This window comes from Lonchura striata, chromosome 19 (genome assembly GCF_046129695.1).
Source record: "Lonchura striata isolate bLonStr1 chromosome 19, bLonStr1.mat, whole genome shotgun sequence".
NCBI lineage: Eukaryota > Metazoa > Chordata > Aves > Passeriformes > Estrildidae > Lonchura > Lonchura striata.
Genome location: NC_134621.1, coordinates 11,551,094 through 11,570,288, shown reverse-complemented (window position 1 = coordinate 11,570,288; position 19,195 = coordinate 11,551,094). Strand labels below are relative to the sequence as shown.

Below are 19,195 nucleotides of genomic sequence, written 5' to 3'. Positions count from 1 at the left end.
ACATCAGCAAATGTTTGTCTGGAATGAATCCAAACCAAGCAGAGGTTAACACATTCCTGGGAAATACATTAAATGTAGCGCGCACCAGTCTTCCTAATGGAGCGTGGTGACGCTCCCTCTCGCCCTGGATCACTCTGATAACCATTGGAAGTCACCGTGGACTCCACATTAATTTGCTCAGTAACAGGCATTTAGGCTTGATGCATTTACTGGGGAAAGAGAGTGGCAGGAATAAGTAATTCATATCCAAACATTTCATCTTTCCCAGCCAACCAGCCCAGGCAGGGAAGGGCGCAGCTTTTAAACCAGTAACTACTTATCACACCTTTCACAGCACAGGAAGCTGCCGGAGTTGTGATAAACATGATCAAACTATTAAAGTAAGAAATATCTGGCCGTGTGGTTTCCGGGAAATGGTGCCTCAAACCAACCACGGCTGCTGCCGGCACAGACGGTGCTGCAGGGACTCCTGCAGCCCTGGGGGTGCTGGGTGCAGGGAGGCAGCTCAGAAACACGCTCAGAGGGACAGTGTTCCCTTAAAAACTGGCAACACAACACCCTCCATTTTCAGAAATGCTAATGAGCTGAGCCAACTGCAAACCTGCAGCAGTTATTAATTGCCCAGAGCCTCGCACACCTACAGCCCAGGGAAGGGAGCTGCCGAGCCTGCTCGCCGTGGCAGCGATGCCCAGGCTCTGGCCCGGAGCCTGCAAACCCACGTTCAAAGACACAACCTGCTGTTTGTGAGAAACTCCGCTGGTTTCAGCCACCTTTGTCTGGCTAAAGATCAAGTTGTGCCCTGAACAGCCGCCCTGCCCCAGAGCCGTGGCCCGGCCCCGCTCCTGCACTGGCTCCCGTGGCTGTCTGTTGAGCTGCACTTCCCCTTTCATAAATCACATTTTGCATTCTGAGCATGCGTTTCCTCTTCCATGCCATTTTTGTTTTCAGATAACCATTAGCTTAATTAATCAAGGGAAAAGCATCATTTCTGATCGTATGTTCTGATCCTGAAGCCTGGGATGGCAGGGAAACACTTACCACCAACTCATCCCTGGGCACCCCCCGGTGCAGAATGGGGTTCACCAGCACCTGCCCTGACACCGCTTCTCCAGCACCCTCAGCACGTCACCCACAGAGCTCTGGTGACACGTAGTGTTGATTAAAGCCCTCTTAACATTCAGCACAGCCATCAGGCAAACGTTGATTTCAGTCAGAGTTCACCATTTCCACTTGTCCGGGGTGCACAAACCACCAGCTTTGGGGCCTCTGTGCAGGCAGGTGAACATCACCCAAGTGTCCTTTGGCTTTGGAGCACCATCCAAAACTGGGGCAGAGCCGAGCTCTCAGCACTGATCCTGCCCATGGAGCCACCTCCCCAGTGCCATTCCCACCTCAGCCTGAGCTACCCCAGAGCAAAGCCTGCATCTGCAGCAATGTGTCCACAGGCAGTTGTCCCACTTGGGTACAAGCCTCTTCGGCTGCTCCAGCTGGGAAAATGGCATCCATACACCCAGCGGTTACTTTTCTACCAATTCAACCTAAACCACATTGGAAAAGTGCTCCAGCTCTGGCACAACTGCTGTAGGAAAGGCCTGCATTGAATGGCACACGCAGGGGTTCCCACTGTGACCCACACCTGGCTGGACGCTGTCCCACCTCCCCACAGACACCACAGCACCCTCAGATTTACAAAGGAACAATCACCAAGATGACTTTGGAATTTGTGTAAATGAAGTGGCACCTGGGAAGCCCGGGTGGCCCAGAAGTGGGCAACACAAGATGGAGGGTGATTTGTGCTGTGGGAACAGCACTGCCCCATGCCTGGACAGACAGACACTGTGACAGCAGGACACAGGGCTGTCCCTCGCCCCACGGCTCCCGTATCACTGCAGGCTCCACCTTACCCAAACCAATTCAATTTGCTTCTCACAAGTTCATGGCTCTGCTCCATGCACATCAACAATATTTCAACCAAGACCTTTTCTGGAGGAGACCTCGACTTTGACCAAAAGCCCAAGAGGAGACAGGCTGGCAGCAGAGCCAGTTTTGCTGGCAGCGGAGCCAGTTTTGCCAGCACTAGGTTTGGGAGGGTGGCACAGCCCAGGCACTCAACTCTGTTTGGGGAGGTAACAGGGGTCGCTGAGCACTGTATCTCAGCCACCGCACTGTAGGCCCTCTCACAAAGAATTAGCTCTGCACTGTATTTCCAGCAGACTCCAGCAATTATTAATCTCATTCAGAGACAGTGCAGCTTTCTTGGTGGAATTTGGACCATCTCCCTTTCTGGAGACATTCAGCTTCTTACCTAACTGTGACCCTCCCCAACACTGCTGGGATGGCAACCATCCATCACTGTGCCACCTTCCCAGCCTGCGCTTCCACAGCTTTCTCAGGCTCCCATCACAGACCTCCCCCAGCCAGCCCTGCCCTGGCCCTGCTGGAGGGAGGCACCACACCTCAGGCTCCTGCAGCCTCGCTGCCCACCCACGACACAGGGTGCCCTCAGCACTGTGGGCACAACACTCGGGCTGAAAACTGAATTCTATTTGAAACGCTGCACCTCAGACCAAGTTTTTTAACCTGCAGGCACCGGCTCTGGGGCAGCCCAGCTGCAGCCAGTGCACACAGGGACCTGCCATCCGTAATGCTGTAACAAATGCACTCCAAATCCCAGTAGTTATTGTAAAGGTTTATAGTCCTTTGCCATGATTGCATGATACATTTCTTCCCCTGTGACACAGCCCTCAGACCAGGATGCGCCGCTGGCAGCTCACAGCAGCTGGGCTTTGCACTCCGATCTACACTAGCTGCAGAACATCAAATGCACTTTCAACATCTCCATTTAATATTTACATTCAAGCAATTAATAATTGGAAGCTTATAGTTTAGACATTTCTAATAGCAGCAATTTCTATAATAGCTCATTTAGCTTTAGATAACGATTTTTTTTGCACATAGAAACACCACATGTGTACAGTATCAAAAAATATATACGGGATGGTCCTGCGGGTCGTGGGGAGGGCAAGGGACCAAGACTAACAAATGCTCAATGGTTAAAAAGGAGAACAGAAAATAGTCGTTTGATATAGTTTATAAGGTGATCTAGGGACTCCATAAATCTAGGCTTTATATTTCATTATATAAATACCTACAAATAAATATATTAGCGTGGCCAGGGAGCGACCAGCTTTCAGCTCAAACAATACATTTCAATAACACCACGTACAAACGGGAGCAAGAATCACTCGACAAGTTAGCACTGTTAAAATATAATACTATAACTCTGAGTAACTGGCGTGTCCCATCCTTGTGTATCCCATTGCCTGCAGGTCCTGGAGCAGCCCCCAGCTGCGGGGTGGGAGCGGCGGCGAGGTCACCCCACGTGGCAGGGATGGCCACCGTGCCCGGCCCTGTCCCGGCGTCCCCTCGGTGGAGACGGCGGGCTCGGCCGCCGCGGCGCGGGCAGCGGCACGTGGGCTCCGGGGAAGGGGCACCAGTACCTCGGAGGGAGGCTGTGGGGCCGGCGGCCCCGGGATGGGCGCGCAGCTCCCACGGGGAGCGGCTGCCATCCCACCTCACACAGTCACGTACTCCTTGAAGGTCACAGTCAGGCAGTTTGCGGTCACATCTGTGATAATTATATTCCCAAAGAAGGGCTTGAACTCCTGCAGGGACTCGGCCTCCTCCTCTTCCTCCTCCTCTGCGGCCTCCTGGGGCTGCGGAGGCTCCGGGGCCGGTTTCTCAGCCGGTGGCGGCGGCGGCAGCTCCGGCTTCACCTGCGCCAGGGCCAGCTCGCCCTCCGCCCGCGGCTTCACGCAGCGCAAGTCTATGGGCTCGTCCAGGTCCGAGTCCAGCAGGATGACCTCCGGCTGGGTGGGCGGCTCCGGCCGCTCGGGGGCCGGGGGGCTGAGGCAGGTGGGGGCACTGATGCTGCGGGAGGTCAGGCGCTTCTTGCCCGGCTCCCGCTCGGCGTGCGGCTCCGACAGGCAGCGCTTCCGCGAGCTGGCACTGGAGAGGTTCAGTCCCATGGAGGAAGGGCTGTGCTCGCAGACGGGACTCAGGGACCAGGGCACAAGGTCCGGCTTGGTAGTGAGCTGCAAGGGCTGCTCCGCTGGAGGAAGGGGCAGCTCCTTGGCCAAGGGAGTCTTTTGGGGACCTTCCTCCAGCTCTGCAGGGGGCTGCCGGCTCTCGCCCTCTGCTTTACTCAGGGCATTGCTGCCCACCACCCTCTCCTCCCCTGGCTTCCTCCAAGCCTCTACCTTCTCCTCCCCACCCTTCTTAGGAGTCCTCTCCTCCGCAGTCCGCTTCCGGGGAGGCTCTCCAGACTTGATCTTCACCGCCTGCATGCCGTTCTCCATGTACTTGCTCATCACTATCACAATGCGCCCATTCTTGTTCTTGTTCTTGACGATCTTCATCTTTCCCCCAAGGCCATTGCTGGTCACCCTATCCCGGGGGGGCGGCCCAGTACCACTGGACAGGTTCTTCTCAGCTCCATTTTTACCCTCTGCTGTGATGCTCTTGACTGGGCCCAGCAAGTTTTTGGCTGGGCCATGAGCCCACTTGTCTGGGTGAGCAACCAGGGGGGCCTTGTTATTGTCCAAGCAGGCCTGGCCCTGCGGCTCTTTGCTGCTGGGCTGGTAATGGGGCTCGTACATCTTGGGGTCAGGCTGGTAGTGGTGGTGCTTCTTGCTGTTCAGCTGGTAGTAATACTTCCCTTTGCTGTGGGACTGGTGCTTCATGCTGCTCTCCTTGCCATTGGGCTGGTACTGGTGGTGCTTCTTGCTGTTGAGTTCATACTGGTGCTGCTGGCTCTTGCCAGAGGAGCCGAGGTCCAGCTTGGGCCTGGTGTCCACGGCCGGGTCCTGCAGACCCGTGAGGATGTTCGAGCGGCGGGCGAAGGACGGAAGCTGCAACACAAAAACAAGAGCTGCGGTCAGACAGGGCAGGAGAACCAGGCGCCAGGTGCCAGAGCTCCGGCAGGTGCCGAAGGCTCCGGCGGAACCCCCGCCCCTCCGGCAGCTCTCCTTACAGGATGCTGCATCCTGGGGCACCGCGTCCTCAGGCAGGCGGCCCCAGCCCACTCCAACTTAGAGGCTGTGCATTGCTCCAGATTAATGAAGCAATGAAAAGAAGAAAAGCCCCCTTCAATCAGCTGTCTGGGAACCGGGGCCGAGCGGGACCGCCGCTGCCGAGCCCGCGAGCAGCCTGCTAATGCCAGCCGGGCACGGGCACGGTGGGTCTGCGGCACGCTCCAGAGGGGAGGGAAGGGGGGCTGGGGCACCCGCTGAGCTCAGTGCCGGGGGTCCCCGGGGCGTTGCGAGGTGCCCGGGCTGCGCAGGCTCCTCAGCATGATGAAACCCGATGCAAGCGGCTCCCCGGGGACGGCCCGCGGCAAAGAGCGCGGGGGTGCGGGCCCGGGCGCCCGCGCCTTACCTGCACGACCAGCGGCTTCGGCTTGGGCCCCCGCTTGCGGTATCCCATCAGCTGCTCCTGCCGCTCCCTGCGGGAACACAGCGTCACGGTGAGCTCGAGAGCGGTACACGGACCCCCGGCGCCACCCGCCCCGCACGCCGGCTCCGGCGGCAGCAGCGACCCTACGCGGGCGAAGGGAGGGGGCAGCGGGAGGGGACCGGGGCCCGCAGGTGGCAGCGGGCCGGGGCATCCTGTGGAAGCAGCAGGCGCCTTCCCCGCTGTTGCCTCCCCGCTGTGGGGAGGGGCTGAAGTTCACAGTTTGCGCCAAAACACTCCAGGAAATAAACGCGCGGAAAGAGAAAAAAAAAAAAAATTAAAAAGGCTTAAAAAAAAAAGAAAAAAGGCAAAAAGAAAAAAAAAAAAAACAGCCGAAGCCCGTCCAAGCGCAGCAGCAGCAGCAGCAGCGCCGCCTCCTCGACTCGCGGCGTCGAATCCCGGGAAGAAGGAGCGCGAGGCGCGGCGTGGGGGGGGCACGGCCGGGGGGAGCGCGGCGTGGGGGACCTTGACCCGGAGGCGTCGCCCGGTGGCCCCGCACTGCCCGCCCCGCCGGGGCCGCGCCCCCCGGCCCGGCCCGGGGCCGGCCCGCGCCCGCCCCCGCCGCGGCCCCCGGCTCCGTGACGCATCTGCAATTGCGGGAGCGGCGCGGAGCGGGGGTCCCGCCGCCCCTCCCGCATCCCCCAACCTTCGCCGCTCACCTGTTCTGGAAGGCGATGAGCAGCCGGGGGTCCAGGATGTTCTCCTCCGGCTCCCACGTGTTATATCTTGGAGAGGGGAGGAGAGCGGCCGTCACCGCGGGGCCCTGCCGGCGGGGCCGGGGTCCCGGGCAGAGCCACCCCGCAGCACCGGGCCCGAGGGGAGCAGGGTGTGGGGCTGGGGTCCCGGGGAGGGGGATGGGCGGTGGGGGCCGCGGGAACGGTACTGTTTATTTAGCGCAGTTATTATTCCGGAGGAATTCCAGGCATGTCATGATGAAATTTTCCAAATCCCCTTTCCCGGACCCAGGAAAGCGGCCGCGGGGCGGAGGAGGGACCCGGCCGCCGCGTCCCGGACCCCCCCGCGCCCCCCCGCCCGCACTGTCATGCAAACCCCGAACGCTCCGCAGCGGCCGCGCTCGCTCCGGTGCCGGTGCTGCCCCCGCCTCGGCAGCGACTCTCGGGGCTGCGGGGCGACGCGGACGATTTTTGCGGTTATTCCCCCTTTCTCCCCCCTTCCTGCCCCCCCCTCCCCGCTCGGTTCTGCAATATGGAGCCCGACTCCCGAGGAGGGAAAGGGGGAAGGAGCCATTTTCTGGTGCACATCAGCCGCCGCCTGCTCGGCTCCCGCCGCCGTCACCGCCGGGCCCCGCCGCCGCCTCTCGCCGCCCCGGCCGGGGCCCTTCCCAGAGCCCCATCCCCGGCCCCATCGCCGCCCGGTGCCGGTACTCACTTGGGCGACCATCCCCTCCATTTCACCAGGTACTCGACTCTACCCTGAGCGGCGCGGGAGGCAAAGACACGGCGTCAGCGGGAACCGCCACCCCCGGCGCCCCCGGGCCCCGCCGCCCCCCGCCGCCGCCCCCCGCACCTTTCGGATCCGCTTCTTCTCGATGCTCTCCACCGCGAAGACGTGCTCGCCCACCGCCGGCAGCTCCATCCCGCAGGCGGGAGGGGCCGGGCCGGGCCGCGCTGCAGCCGAGCTGGGCTCGGGCTCCGGCAGCTCCCGCCGCCGGCCCGACAGACACTGAGCGGCGGCACCGCAACCGTGCAAATCCCGGAGCGAGACGTCAGGGAGGCGGCGCCTCCCGGGCCCGGCTGCCCGTCAGCGGCGGGGCCGGGGGATTGGCGCAGCCCTGCCGGGGAGCGAGGCGGGGAGGGGGCGGGCGGGGGCCGGGCACGGCGGCGCGGGGAAGGGGGGCGCGGGCAGCCCGGCTCCCGCCCCACGCGTGACTCAGCACGGCCCCACGGGGCCGGCGGGGGGCGGCACAGCCCGCGGGGCAGGTGCGCGACCCGCGTCCCGGGGGAGAGCAGTCGGGCGGAGGGTCCGGCCGGAGGATGCGCGGGCGGACGAGCGCTCGGAGGGCTCCACGCTGCGCCACGTCGCGCGGTGCCCCGGGCGGCGGCGGCGGCGCCCACCCCCGGTACGGCCCGAGCCACCGGCCGTGGGGCCCGACCCTGCCGGGAAAGCTCTGGCCCCGCTGCCCGGCGGGTCCCTGCGGCCGCGGGGCGCCCGGCCCGGGGACGGCCAGCGGTGGCTGCAGCGGGCCCGGGCCCGGGGCAGGTGGCGGCGCTTTCCCCGCCCGGTGCCGGAAGCCGCGCACGGCGGCGGGGCCGCTCGGGGAGCCCGGTGCGGGCGGCTCCGCGCACTCCGTCCTCGTGGGGCGGCTCGCGGGGAGCACACGCGTGGCCGCGGCTGCCAGCGGGGCCACCGCGCGCTGCTCCGGGAAACGTGGCGGTGCCGGGGCGGTAGGCACCTTCCCCCGGACAGGTGGAGCGGGGCCGGACACCGTCCCGGACTGAGCCCCGTGCAGCCCCCGCCGTGCGGGCCGGCAGCTCCGGGCCTCCCGCCGCCGCTACGGGAGCGCCCCGTGCACCGCAGCCCCGGGGCAGGACGGCGGGGCCGCGGGCACGCGTGGGGTGATACTCGGGGCGGCTGGAGCCCTCGTCCCCTCCCGGGGGCTCGGCCGTCCCAAGTGCCCGGCTGTGTCCCCGGGCCGACGCCCCGGAGGAGCCGGAGCCTCCGCGCCCGCTGACAACGGGGCCGTCCCTGGGGCTGGCGTGGGGTCTCGGCGCCACCGTCCCCCTTTTCCCCCCGGGCTCTGCCGGGCCGTGGCGTCCCCGCCGGCCCTCGGACGGGGCGATCGATCCCCGCGGGGCCGGGCCCCCCGTGGGGCTCCCGGCAGCTTTCGCCGGGAGCGGCGGGGCTGAGCTCGAACAGCGCCGGGGCCCGGAGCGGCTGCTTTGCCGGGGTCGGGCAGCGCCCCGCTCGCCCAGGACGTTCCTCGTTGTCCCGGCTCGGTGCCACCCCGGCCCGCGGGCTCGCCCGGTGGCCGCGGCCCCGGCCAGCAGCAGTCCGCGCCCTCGGGGGCCCTGCCCGGGCCCGGAGGTGCGGAGGCACCGCACGGGGGACGCACCGGGAGGCACCGCTGAATGTCACCGCGCCGCAGCCCCTAACAAAGACGCAGCCGCCGCGATCGCAGAGCCGAGCCAATAAAAAGCAAACTGATATTACAATTTTGATTTCCCTGGAGGGCCGAAGGGGCTTAATGTAAGAATTATTATCCATTGTGAACAGCAGCCCAAGGAAAACACACACAGGAAGATTTAATTTTTTTTTTTTTTAACTTAGCGGTTTTCCTAAGAAACATACATTCATTGAAATTTATGCCAGCGGAGTTTGTTAACCCTCCCCTTTGACATTTCCAGCTTCTCCTGTTGCCAGAGGAGACAAACCGCTAATGCTCGCAATAAAACTAAATGCCCAGGGACGAGCAGGGTTTGGTGCGATTCCTCCCCAGCCTGGGTAAGCTGCAGAGCACGTCCAGCTCCGGATCCCGCCCGGCTGGGGAAGCTCTGCTCTGCCCAGGACTCAGTCGGGAATAGGTGATGAGGAGTGCAGAGTTTGGCTGGCTGCATATATATAAAGTATAAATTAAAAAAAAAAAAAATTAAATGTGTGACCAGATATCCTTGGCATCTTTTAGAACCTGTCTCAGGAGCAATACAAGAGACTGTTGATTAAATATATTACATTATATATATATACATATACATATATATATATATATAAGCGAAACAACACTGAAAAGCAGTATTAAAAGCATTTTAATCGCTGCCTGGCCCCTGGCTCCCATGGCTCAGCAGCAGCTCCCATCCTTCGGGTTCCAGTAGGATCTTCATCTGCTTTCTGTTTCGGGGCTGATTGCACGTGATTCACAATAATGATGGTAATGGTGGTGATTTTCTGTCTCTTACCTTGCTCAGGCAGCAGCAGTTCATGAACTGATACATCTTTCTCTTTGCCAGGCCCAAAGAGGACACCTTATTTGAACCACAGAAAACAGCCTAAATAAGGAAAGTGGGAAGCATTTCCAACTGTTGCCTCTTGCGGACTGGCTGGTGCATATCACGGGGATGAGACAAGGAAAAGGGTTTCCAACCAAAAGGAACGGGAGCCAAGTGCTGCCTTTAAAGCCGGCAGAGGAGTGGGTTGGCCCCGGGCACTTCCTTGCTGGCTTGCTGGTGGATCAGGCAGGTACGAGGCACAGACACACATTCCTCTCCTGCCCCACACACCTGGCCAAGAGCTCAGCTTCCTCTTTCTCTGCAGAGCATCAGCAGAAGGTGCTGCTGCTCTCAGCAGGAGGACTCTGTCCCAGTGGAGGGGTGGGGGCTCCAGCCCCCGTGTGCCTGATCCCGAGGTGGGGCTGCTGGGTGCAGCTGTAAGACAAAACCTCGAGCAGCCGGGACGGATGGGCTTCCCGCAGGTGATGGGAACCACACCAAGGTAATTTCCTCTCCAATACTTGCTGGCCATGTCCCCCCCGTTTGCCCAGAGCTGATGTCTGTGTTTGTTCTCTTCATCATTATTTATAAAGTTCTTACCCTGGAGCTAGAGCCAGCTCTGTGGCAGTGCCTTGCTTGGGGGGGTGCTGCCCCTCCAAAAGATGTTTCTCTTTCCCTCGCCCCAGCAGCTCCTGCAGCCCCGCTCTGTGTTTGCCATCAAGCAGCACTGATTGCACATGCCATCATCTCTGATGTTACTCATTAGTCTGCATCATTATTAGCAATTCAAACCAGCAATTCTTTTCCAGCTGTAATCCTCCAGCTCCATCAAGGCGACTCCAAGGCTGCAGTTTGGGCGCTCACCTTTTCCTCCCCTCTGCCCCAGCAAGGCTGGCAGTTCCCCCTCAGTCTGCAAAGCCAGGAGCACTCCAGGCTGAGCACCAAATAATAACAGAAAGTTAATTCATGAATAGTTACAGCGTTTCCTTCAAGGCCACTCTCACAGCAGGCCAGGAACTAACTTTGCCATGTCCTTGGAGCAGGGGGGAGGGCACTGGCCCCATTCATCCCTACCTGGGCGTCCGCAGCCTTGGCCAGCTGGGCTCCAGGATTTGCCCTTCTGCTTTTGTCAGCTCTGGCTTGCATTGGAAGTTGTGGCCAGTCTGAAAAACGGATTATGACACAGCCCTTGCTGAGGTCAACACTGTGCTGGAGAAAGACAAGAAAAGGATGAGTAGGTAGGCTTGGAAAAAGAGACAACAAAACCAGCAAATCCACAAAAACCTAAACCCACCCACCCAATCAATAGGATGCCATGAAGTACGATGTGAACAATGAAACCCTGTTCCAGGTTGCCAAGGCAAATCTGTCAATAGAGTATTGAACAAGCAAATCTGACTTGCAATTATTGTCTCCTTCTAAATACAGGCTGCCCCTCTGCCTTGCAGCTCAGCCCCGGTGCTGCTGTGGGGAAGCTCAGTGACTGCTGGTTCAAAATGGTGAGGGAAGAGTCAAGCCTGGCAGCTGGGCTGGAATTTACTCCAACACATGCACGAAAAGCCCCTGGAGCATCCCCACCACCTTCACTGCAGCAGTTGAAGTGACACGTGCCCTGCCCCCAGTGTAACAGGCAGCAGCAAAAAAACCTTTGGAAAACTGTTCACCCTTTAAAGCTTTCAGTAAAATATCCAGTGCCACAAAGCACACACGGGTGCCCACACACCAAATACCCAGCATTTTGTAATGCTTAGGAAAGCACCATGAAGAGCCTGAGCGCTCGAGGCTGGGGCTGTCAGTGTGGTGGCCTTAAATCCAGCACAGCAGCGAGGTCTGGAGCTGCCACCACCCACCCAGAGGCAGCAGCAGTGGGAAAATCCAGCGGCGAAACCACCCTGAACTGGGTCATCATGTGGAAATTCAAATGGCTTCACAAGAGCATCGCTGCTGCTGCTGCTGCTGCCATGGGGCACATGGGGCTGCCTTAGGTGAATTCCTTTTTCTGGTGCTGCCAGCACGAGCCAGAGGAGGTTGTGAGCAGAATCCTCAGGAAGGAGGCATTGCAGGAGCACACAGCGTGCTTGCACAGCAGTTTAACACAGCCCAACGGAGCAGTTTCTGTGTAGCTGATGGAGGGGCTGGGCACTGGGCAGTGCTACCCAGAGCAGCTGGTTTGGGAGCATGGCTGGGCTCGCCTCACCACTGGAGCTCACCACGAATGAGGCAGCCCCAGAGAAGGACACAGCCCTGCTCTGCAGAGCTGCAGCCAGCACAGGCAGGGAGGGAGCGCCCAGAGCAGGTTCCCAGGATGCTCCGTCCCTCGGGCACTCGGCTGGGAATACCCCCCTTCCCCAGGGTTCTTTTCTGTTGTGCCTTCCCCCCACAGCTTCAGGCATGGGTGCCAGTGAGGGAGCCTCAGAGACCATCTGTCTTTAATCTTCTTAGAACCAGGCAAGTCGGGAGAAATTCAGAGGAAAGAGGCACTGAAGTCCCTCTGTCCCTGGCTGTGACAGCACGGGGCTCTCAGCACGCAGCTGGTGGGAGCAGGTCCTGCCTGCCCCACATCCTCAGAGCAATGCAAGCTGCCTGAGACTCCAGGCAGAGAGTGCTGGGAAGCACTCCCACCCCCTGGAGCAGAGGGAGACGGGAACCCCTTCCCCATGCACTGCAGGGAGCCTGGTACCCTCCTCAGCCCATCCTGCCCTGCCCCTTCCTCGCCGCCCCCCTCAGATCCAGCAGCCCTGGAGAGGCTTCTCCAGCTCTTCTCCCTCTTACCGCCTAAGCTGATGCTGCTCCTTGACAGCTGAGGGTAATTATGGGATTTTCTCCATCAGACAGGGGCGGTGTGTGTCCCCGGCACGGCTGCACCCAGCAGCAGAAACTCCTCAGGCGCTGGGATGGCCCCAGGGCCGCTCCTCCTGCTGAGCCTGCGGGCACCCAGTGCCACTTGTCCCTCTTGGGCAGGAGCTGGGCTGGGCCAGCAAAAGGGACCTGAAGATGCAGAGCCCTGGTACGGCCCGGCTGCCCCATCTCCCACACAGCTTCTCCTGCCGCCCAGCCACGCAAGCAAAGCTCCCTGGCTTGCAGAAGCATCCATAAGCCTTCCTGGCTGCAGGGGAAGCTGGGCTGGTCATGCCAAGCTGTTTAAGCACAGAGATTGATTGATTGATTGGTTGATTTGCTAAGATTACAGCTGAGGACAGTAGCAGCCCTCCCATGCTGGGATCTGTGGGTGCTGCGAGCTTTTCTGCCCCTGCTCTGATTGTGCAGCACCTGGCACTGCCAAGGCTGGGACCAGCTCCCCTGGCAGAGCAGTTTGATGCCGTGTTGTGCTGATCTGAAGCGCCACCCTGGCCTCCCCTCCCCGGGCAGAGTGATGAGGGCAGTGATGGCCCACAGACAGAGCTGATAATCGCTGGCTGGGGCTGGGACTGCTCGGGGAGCTGTGGGAAGAGCGGCACCCAGGGCCTTGTCAGCACATGTCCTTGCCTCGTGGCACATGGCAGAGCTGGCACGTGGGCAAATCACCCAGCACAGCAGAGCCAAGCCCTGGGCCGAGCCACCGCGGGCACTGGAGTGCTGCCCTGGGGACAGGGACCCTTGGGCTCTGGGGTGTCAGACCCCCAGGGCCCACCCCTGGGACCTGGCGTCCTGGCTGGTGGCACCACGAGATGTGGCTCCTGCAGAGCAGCTGGGATGGGTGCTGGGCTGGGCTGTGGGGTGTGGTGGGATCCTGTGGGGTGCTGTGGGGTGCTTCGGGGGGCTGTGGGTGGCTGTAGGATGCTCTGGGGGCTGTGGGATGCTGTGGGGGGCTGTCCTGGTCTGTAGGATGCTGTGGGGTGCTGTAGGATGCTCTGGGGGCTGTGGGATGCTGTGGGGGGCTGTGGGTGGCTGTAGGATGCTCTGGGGGCTGTGGGGGGCTGTCCTGGGCTGTAGGATGCTCTGGGGTGCTGTGGGATGCTGTGGGGTGCCCTGGGGGCTGTGAGCTGGGGTCTGTCCTTACGTGGATGGCTGTGGGATCCCTGCTCGGGAGCAGGCTGGGAGCTGCCGGGCTGGATTGGGCAGCTTTGCTCCGTGCAGCCCCAGCCCGGAGTGCGGCTGCACGGCAGCCAGAGGCTCCGGCCCTGCCCTGCTCCCTCCAGCCTGGCCTCTGCTGGTGTCCAGTGGCCACCAAAAGCATCATCGTGGCTACCAAAGCATGCTCTGGCGGAGGCGCTGCGGGCTCCCCGCACGGGCTGTGTGAGGGCGGGGAGGCAGCGCCGGGCGCTGCGGTCGGGCCGGTCCCAGCCCCGCACCGAGCCGGTCCCAGCCCCGCACCGAGCCGGTCCCAGCCCCGCTGAGCCGGTCCCAGCCCCGCCGAGCCGGTCCCAGCCCCGCACCGAGCCCCGCACCGAGCCGGTCCCAGCCCGCACCGAGCCGGTCCCAGCCCCGCTGAGCCGGTCCCAGCCCCGCACCGAGCCCCGCACCCAGCCCTGCACCGAGCCGGTCCCAGCCCGCACCGAGCCGGTCCCAGCCCCGCACCGAGCCGGTCCCAGCCCCGCACCGAGCCCCGCACCCAGCCCTGCACCGAGCCGGTCCCAGCCCCGCACCGAGCCGGTCCCAGCCCTGCAGCGAGCCGGTCCCAGCCCGCACCGAGCCGGGGCTCAGCCCCGCACCCAGCCCCGCACCGAGCCGGTCCCAGCCCGCACCGAGCCGGGGCTCAGCCCCGCACCGAGCCGGTCCCAGCCCCGCACCGAGCCGGTCCCAGCCCCGCACCGAGCCGGGGCTCGGCTCCACGCGGCGCTGCCCTCCGCTTTCCTTCCGCCGCCCGCCGAGCCCTGCCTGCGGGGCGGCTTCACCGGCGCACAGCCTGCCCTGGCTGTTCATCCCCTCAGAGGATTAAACCACGTATTTATGTTTTCAAAGGGTTCAGAAGGGTTTCCTGGCCGCCCGTCCACCCGCCACGTGCTGTGCTGTCCCTGGATCTCCGTGCTCCAAAGCTGCTTAGTCCGACCCGAGTGGAACTGCACTAAAGCCGTCAGGAGATGGATGCTTTGCTTGGGGAAGGAAGCTGAGGTCTCTGCAGGGCAGAACCTCAATCCAAGGCACTTTGGGGCTGCCCTGCTCCTGCTGATCTGCGGGGCTTGGGCATTGATTCCGTGACTGGGGTGGTTCAGCACCCGCACCCAGCACAGCCCACTCTGCTGCTGCAGAAAGCTCAGCCTTGGGCCTGGAAGACATTTTCATGGCCTGTGAATTCCTTAAGCCCAAAGGCTGAGGATGTGTGAGCCCCTGGCGCGCTGCACGGGGCCGAGCAGGCCCTGGGCTGTGGCCAGGCGCTGCTCTGCTCACACCGGGGCTGTGTGGCTGGGAGCAGCCACAGGTGCTGAGTGAGCACAACTGGGAGACACAGCGGGCACTGACTGGTTAGACTGGCTCCTCCAACCTCTGCCCTTCCTTGGCCTGCCTGCTTTTGGTTAAACAGAGCCAACTCTTCGGTGAGGGACTCAGAAGCTCCCGGGATCCTGCTCTCTTCCTACCTGGCACAGCGGTGCCATCCCACAGTGACGTTGTTCTGGGCTCTGTGGTGCCACTGTCTGACCCTCGGCTGCTTCCTCATGCCGAACGCTCAGGTGAAGGCATTGCAGCAAAGACTGCAATTCACCCATGGGAGATGGCTGGTGAGCAGGGCTGGGGGCTGTTCCTTGGAAAGCTGCAGCCCATCTTCCTTTTCACTTCCCCTTCTCTCAGGCGACTACGTGTGCCCTGGGCAGCTATTTTTAGGCTGCTGCTCGCTGTCTGCGTTCCCCCGGGGATGCTGAGCAGGTTCTGGGAACTCCAGCTGTCTCTTGGGCAGCATGAGAGATGCTGTGCTTCCTGAGCTGCCTCCTTCACTCCCCAGCACATGCCCTGGCTCTGCCACTCCCCTGCAGCTGCCCCAACGCTGGGCACGGGGCTGGGATGCCCATGCCAGGAGCACTGGCACTGCTGGGGGGCAGTGGGGGGGTCTCCTGTGCCAGGGTGATGCCGATGCTGTGCCAGGCAGCCGGGATTGCAGGGCAGAGCTGATTCATGGGGCTCTGTCATTGCTGTCAGCACAGCTGTCCTGAGCCCCGAGGATTTACTGCCCGCAGCCGGGAAACACGGCACAGGCAGGCTCGTGCCCCTGCTGCTGCAGGGGACATCGGGAGCTCTGGTGGGACCCAGGGCTGTCTCAGACTCCCCACTGCAACCACCTTGCCCAGTCACCCCATTCCTGCTCCTACCCCCTTTTCTGCCCCCATGCCCAGTTTCCCAGGCCCTGGCACAGTAAGCCCTAACCATGGGGGCACATGTAACCTGTGCCAACATGTCACCTGTGCCACAGCCTGTGGGGGCCACCTCAAGCCTGGGTGGGGCTGGCATGGAGGTGAGGAGCTGCTGGAGCCCCGGAGTGACAAGAGCCTCTCCTGGGGATGACACTGAGGGTTCAGTTGAGTCACTTGGTTTCCGGCACACCCTGCGGGTGGGTGCATCCTCCCCCCGGCCCCGCCCGGGCACTGGGCATGGGGGGGATCTCAGGGCTGGCAGTGCCAGTTGGCCCCTTGTTTCTCTGCCCTGTGGCACCTCTGTGAGCAAAGCCAGGGCCGAATCAGCCCTGCATTCTCTGTGTGCCCCGCCGGGTGCGAGCTGTGCTGTGCTGCTCTGGGGTCTGCAGGGTCTGGGGGGTCAGGGACATGTGAGGTGACACCTGCACAGGTTGGAGCACAAGGCAGGGATGCAGGGTTGACTGAGGCAGGATAGGAGCTGCGAGGGGCAGAGATGGGGGTGCCAAGGGGCAGAAGGAGTGGGATGAGCTGTGGAGTTCTTGGGCACCCCAGTAATTGGGGTGCTGTGGACACGGAGCTCTTTGCTGCTCAGCCCCAGCTCCCTGAGCAGGGCTGGGGGTGGCTGGGGCACCTTCACGGCGGCAGGGCCAGCCCCGGGGCGGCTCCAGCCCCGCGTTCCCGCTGCCCGTGTTTGGGCTTTGGCTGCAGCAGGGCCATAAAAGGCAGCGTGGGGAGGGCGCTGGCGCCGGGCCCGCGGTGCCTCCGTGTGCCGGGGCATCCCGGGGAGCCGCCGCCGGCAGCGGGGCTGGGGCCGGGGCCACCCCATGGGCAGCGTGCTCTGGCTCGCCCCCAGCCCATCGCTGCCCTGTCCGTGTCCCAGCGGCCCTTGGAAAGGGCCCGGCAGCCCCTGCCCCCGAGAGCAGAGCCCACCCCAACAGCCGTGGGTGCCCGGGGCACCGGCTGCTCCTGCTGGGCGCGGCCAGAGCTCGCACAGCCCGGACGGGCACAGCTGGCTGCGTCCCCAGGGCTCTCCCGGGGGCTGGGGATGCAGAGCTGCCTTTCCCCACTGTCACCCTCGGGCACTGGCACTGTCACTGCCACTGCCACTAGCAGCGGCAGTGGCAGTGGCAGTGGCAGAGGCAGTGGCTGTGGCAGGGGCAGGGGCAGTGGCTGTGGCAGTGGCAGTGGCTGTGGCAGCAGCAGTGGCAGGGGCAGTGACAGTGGCAGGGGTGGTGGCAGTGGCAGTGGCAGTGACAGTGGCAGTGGAAGTGGCAGTGGCAGTGGCAGTGGCTGTGTCAGGCGCAGGGGCAGAGGAAGGGGCAGGGGCTGTGGCAGGGGCAGGGGCAGTGGCTGTGGCAGCAGCAGTGGCAGGGGCAGTGACAGTGGCAGTGGAAGTGGCAGTGGCAGTGGCTGTGTCAGGGGCAGGGGCAGAGGAAGGGGCAGGGGCAGGGGCAGGGGCTGTGGCAGTGGCTGTGGCAGCAGCAGTGGTAGGGGCAGTGACAGTGGCAGGGGTGGTGGCAGTGGCAGTGGCAGTGGCAGTGGCAGTGGCAGTGGCAGTGGCAGAGGCAGTGGCTGTGGCAGGGGCAGGGGCAGTGGCTGTGTCAGGGGCAGGGGCAGAGGAAGGGGCAGGGGCAGGGGCAGGGGCAGGGGCAGTGGCTGTGGCAGTGGCTGTGGCAGTGGCAGGGGCAGTGACAGTGACAGTGGCAGGGGCAGTGACAGTGGCAGTGGCAGTGGCAGTGGCTGTGGCAGCAGCAGTGGCAGGGGCAGTGACAGTGGCAGTGGAAGTGGCAGTGACAGTGGCAGTGACAGTGGCTGTGGCAGTGGCAGTGACAGTGGCAGTGACACGCGGGGCACGGGAGGTGCTGCAGGTGCCGGGACCAGAGGGACTGGCGTGGGCTGCCGGCTCAGAAATGAAATCCAGGCTGAAGCCTCGCTGCAAATCCCTCCTTGGGATGCTCGGAGGCGGCCGGAGGGGCGGGATGGGGCAGCAGGAGCCCAGGTAGAGGGGAAGGAGCAGCAAAGCTCATCCACACCTGGCAGAGAGGGGCAGGGAGCAGCCCTGTCACCCCGCGGTGGCTGATTCACGGGCAAAGCCCGAGCTCTGGGCCGAGCGGGCGTGAGCCAGCCGGGAGGAATGCGAGGAAGACAAACAGTGAGGAGGAAGGGCGATTCCCCAGGTATCAGGGTGGGCACCACTGAGCTGCAGGGCAAAGTGTGAAGGTTAGACAGCTGGGGCCAAGCGTTGGGACAGGGTGGGAGGGCTGTCCCCAAATTACATGCCCTGGGTTCTGAGCTGGGCCGGGCACAGGCTGGCAGGCTCTCCTGGGACAGGGAGTTGGGGCAGGAGGGCTGCAGGGCCCCTGGGCTGTGGCTCAGAGGAGCCTGGGCAGTAACTGTGCCCTTCCCAAGCTGTGGCCTCAGCACTCGGCTCCTGTCCCAGCACACCCAGCAGCCTCCCTACTCCTGCTGCAACTTCCCAGGGAGTTTTGGCAATGCAGGTGTGTAACACTGAGCCCAGTGCAGCCATTTCAGACCTGGTGTAAGACAAAGCATAGTATATCTCCTTTAATGGCACCTCCCCACACCCTGGGTCGCTGCCACAGGGTCTGGGGGCTCAGCCTGTCCCCTGTGCCACAGAGGATGCAGGGCTGATTCATCTTCTGCCTTGGCTCCTGCTTACGTATGTTCACTCTGTTCATTCTCTGCCTGAGCAGCTAAATTAAGCGGAGCAACAATGGGCCATCGATTATCCCATTATATTTCCATTGGGCCTGACTTCCCAGCGGCTTGTGGAAGGTGGCACACGTGGCCTCGCCAGGGGCTGGGTGCAAAGAACCCCTTGCCAGGTTCTGCTCTTGCTCCCGGTGTCCCCAGACCCACAGCCCCACTCCGGCCACTGCCCAGGATGATGTGGCAGAACCCAGGTGCCAGCACTGATGCACCTGCACAGGAAATGGTCCTTTGTCAGGGGAACCTCCCAATCCCAAGAGCTCTCAGGAACCATCCCAGCTCTGCCGAGGTCAGGTCTTGCTCCAGCCATTTGCACAGACCTGGGGGCTGTGTCCTCTCTGTCCCTCGCTTTCTGCAGGGCTCCATCCCCTCCCTGATTGTCCCTTTCTTCCTGTGCCACTTATTCCAGCCCTGCTTGTTCCCAGGCCTTTTATGATCCAAAAGCTGACAAGCAGTTATTCAGGAGCAGAGAGGCTGACCCTGTGGAGCCTCCCGGAGTGCCCCGCAGTGCCACCGTCCTGGCAGGGCTCTGCCCCAGCGCTCCGTGGTGCCTGTCAGCATCCTGGAGCTCGGAGCCTCCTCCCAGCCGCAGTTCACTGGAGAAGGGCTGGGTCGGGCCGTGGGACCAGGGTGGGCATCCCGGGGAGACCCGGGCAGTGCCGGGGGCTGTGGCAGCGCAGGGAGGGCCCCGCTCTGCTCCCTGCACAGGCTGGGTCTGTGCCCACT

The 19,195-nt window shown here is 62.6% G+C and overlaps 1 protein-coding gene and 1 long non-coding RNA gene across 2 annotated transcripts; one reads left to right on the top strand and one right to left on the bottom strand.

The window, feature by feature from the left end:
- Positions 1–2,674: 2,674 nt before the first annotated feature.
- On the bottom strand, positions 2,675–7,257 carry CBX4 (chromobox 4). The gene is made up of 5 exons (XM_021534109.3): positions 7,039–7,257; positions 6,901–6,944; positions 6,171–6,236; positions 5,437–5,503; positions 2,675–4,910 (listed from the first exon to the last, which is right to left on the bottom strand). The coding sequence occupies exons 1-5, from the start codon at positions 7,105–7,107 to the stop codon at positions 3,576–3,578; spliced, it is 1,581 nt and encodes a 526-aa protein (XP_021389784.1). The 5' UTR covers positions 7,108–7,257; the 3' UTR covers positions 2,675–3,575.
- Positions 7,258–9,591: 2,334 nt separating this feature from the next.
- Positions 9,592–10,896, top strand: LOC110472454 (uncharacterized). The gene is made up of 3 exons (XR_002465723.1): positions 9,592–9,705; positions 9,781–9,957; positions 10,884–10,896. It is a non-coding gene; the product is annotated as an uncharacterized LOC110472454 (long non-coding RNA).
- Positions 10,897–19,195: the final 8,299 nt, after the last annotated feature.

What these genes read in the sequence shown, in the direction of transcription:
- CBX4 (XM_021534109.3), bottom strand. Translation starts at nt 7,107, where the DNA reads ATGGAGCTGCCGGCGGTGGGCGAGCACGTCTTCGCGGTGGAGAGCATC. An exon ending in AGAAGAAGCGGATCCGAAAG is followed by an intron (nt 6,945 to 7,038) that starts GTGCGGGGGGCG and finishes CGCGCCGCTCAG; the next exon opens with GGTAGAGTCGAGTACCTGGT. An exon ending in CGAAGCCGCTGGTCGTGCAG is followed by an intron (nt 4,911 to 5,436) that starts GTAAGGCGCGGG and finishes TTTGTGTTGCAG; the next exon opens with CTTCCGTCCTTCGCCCGCCG.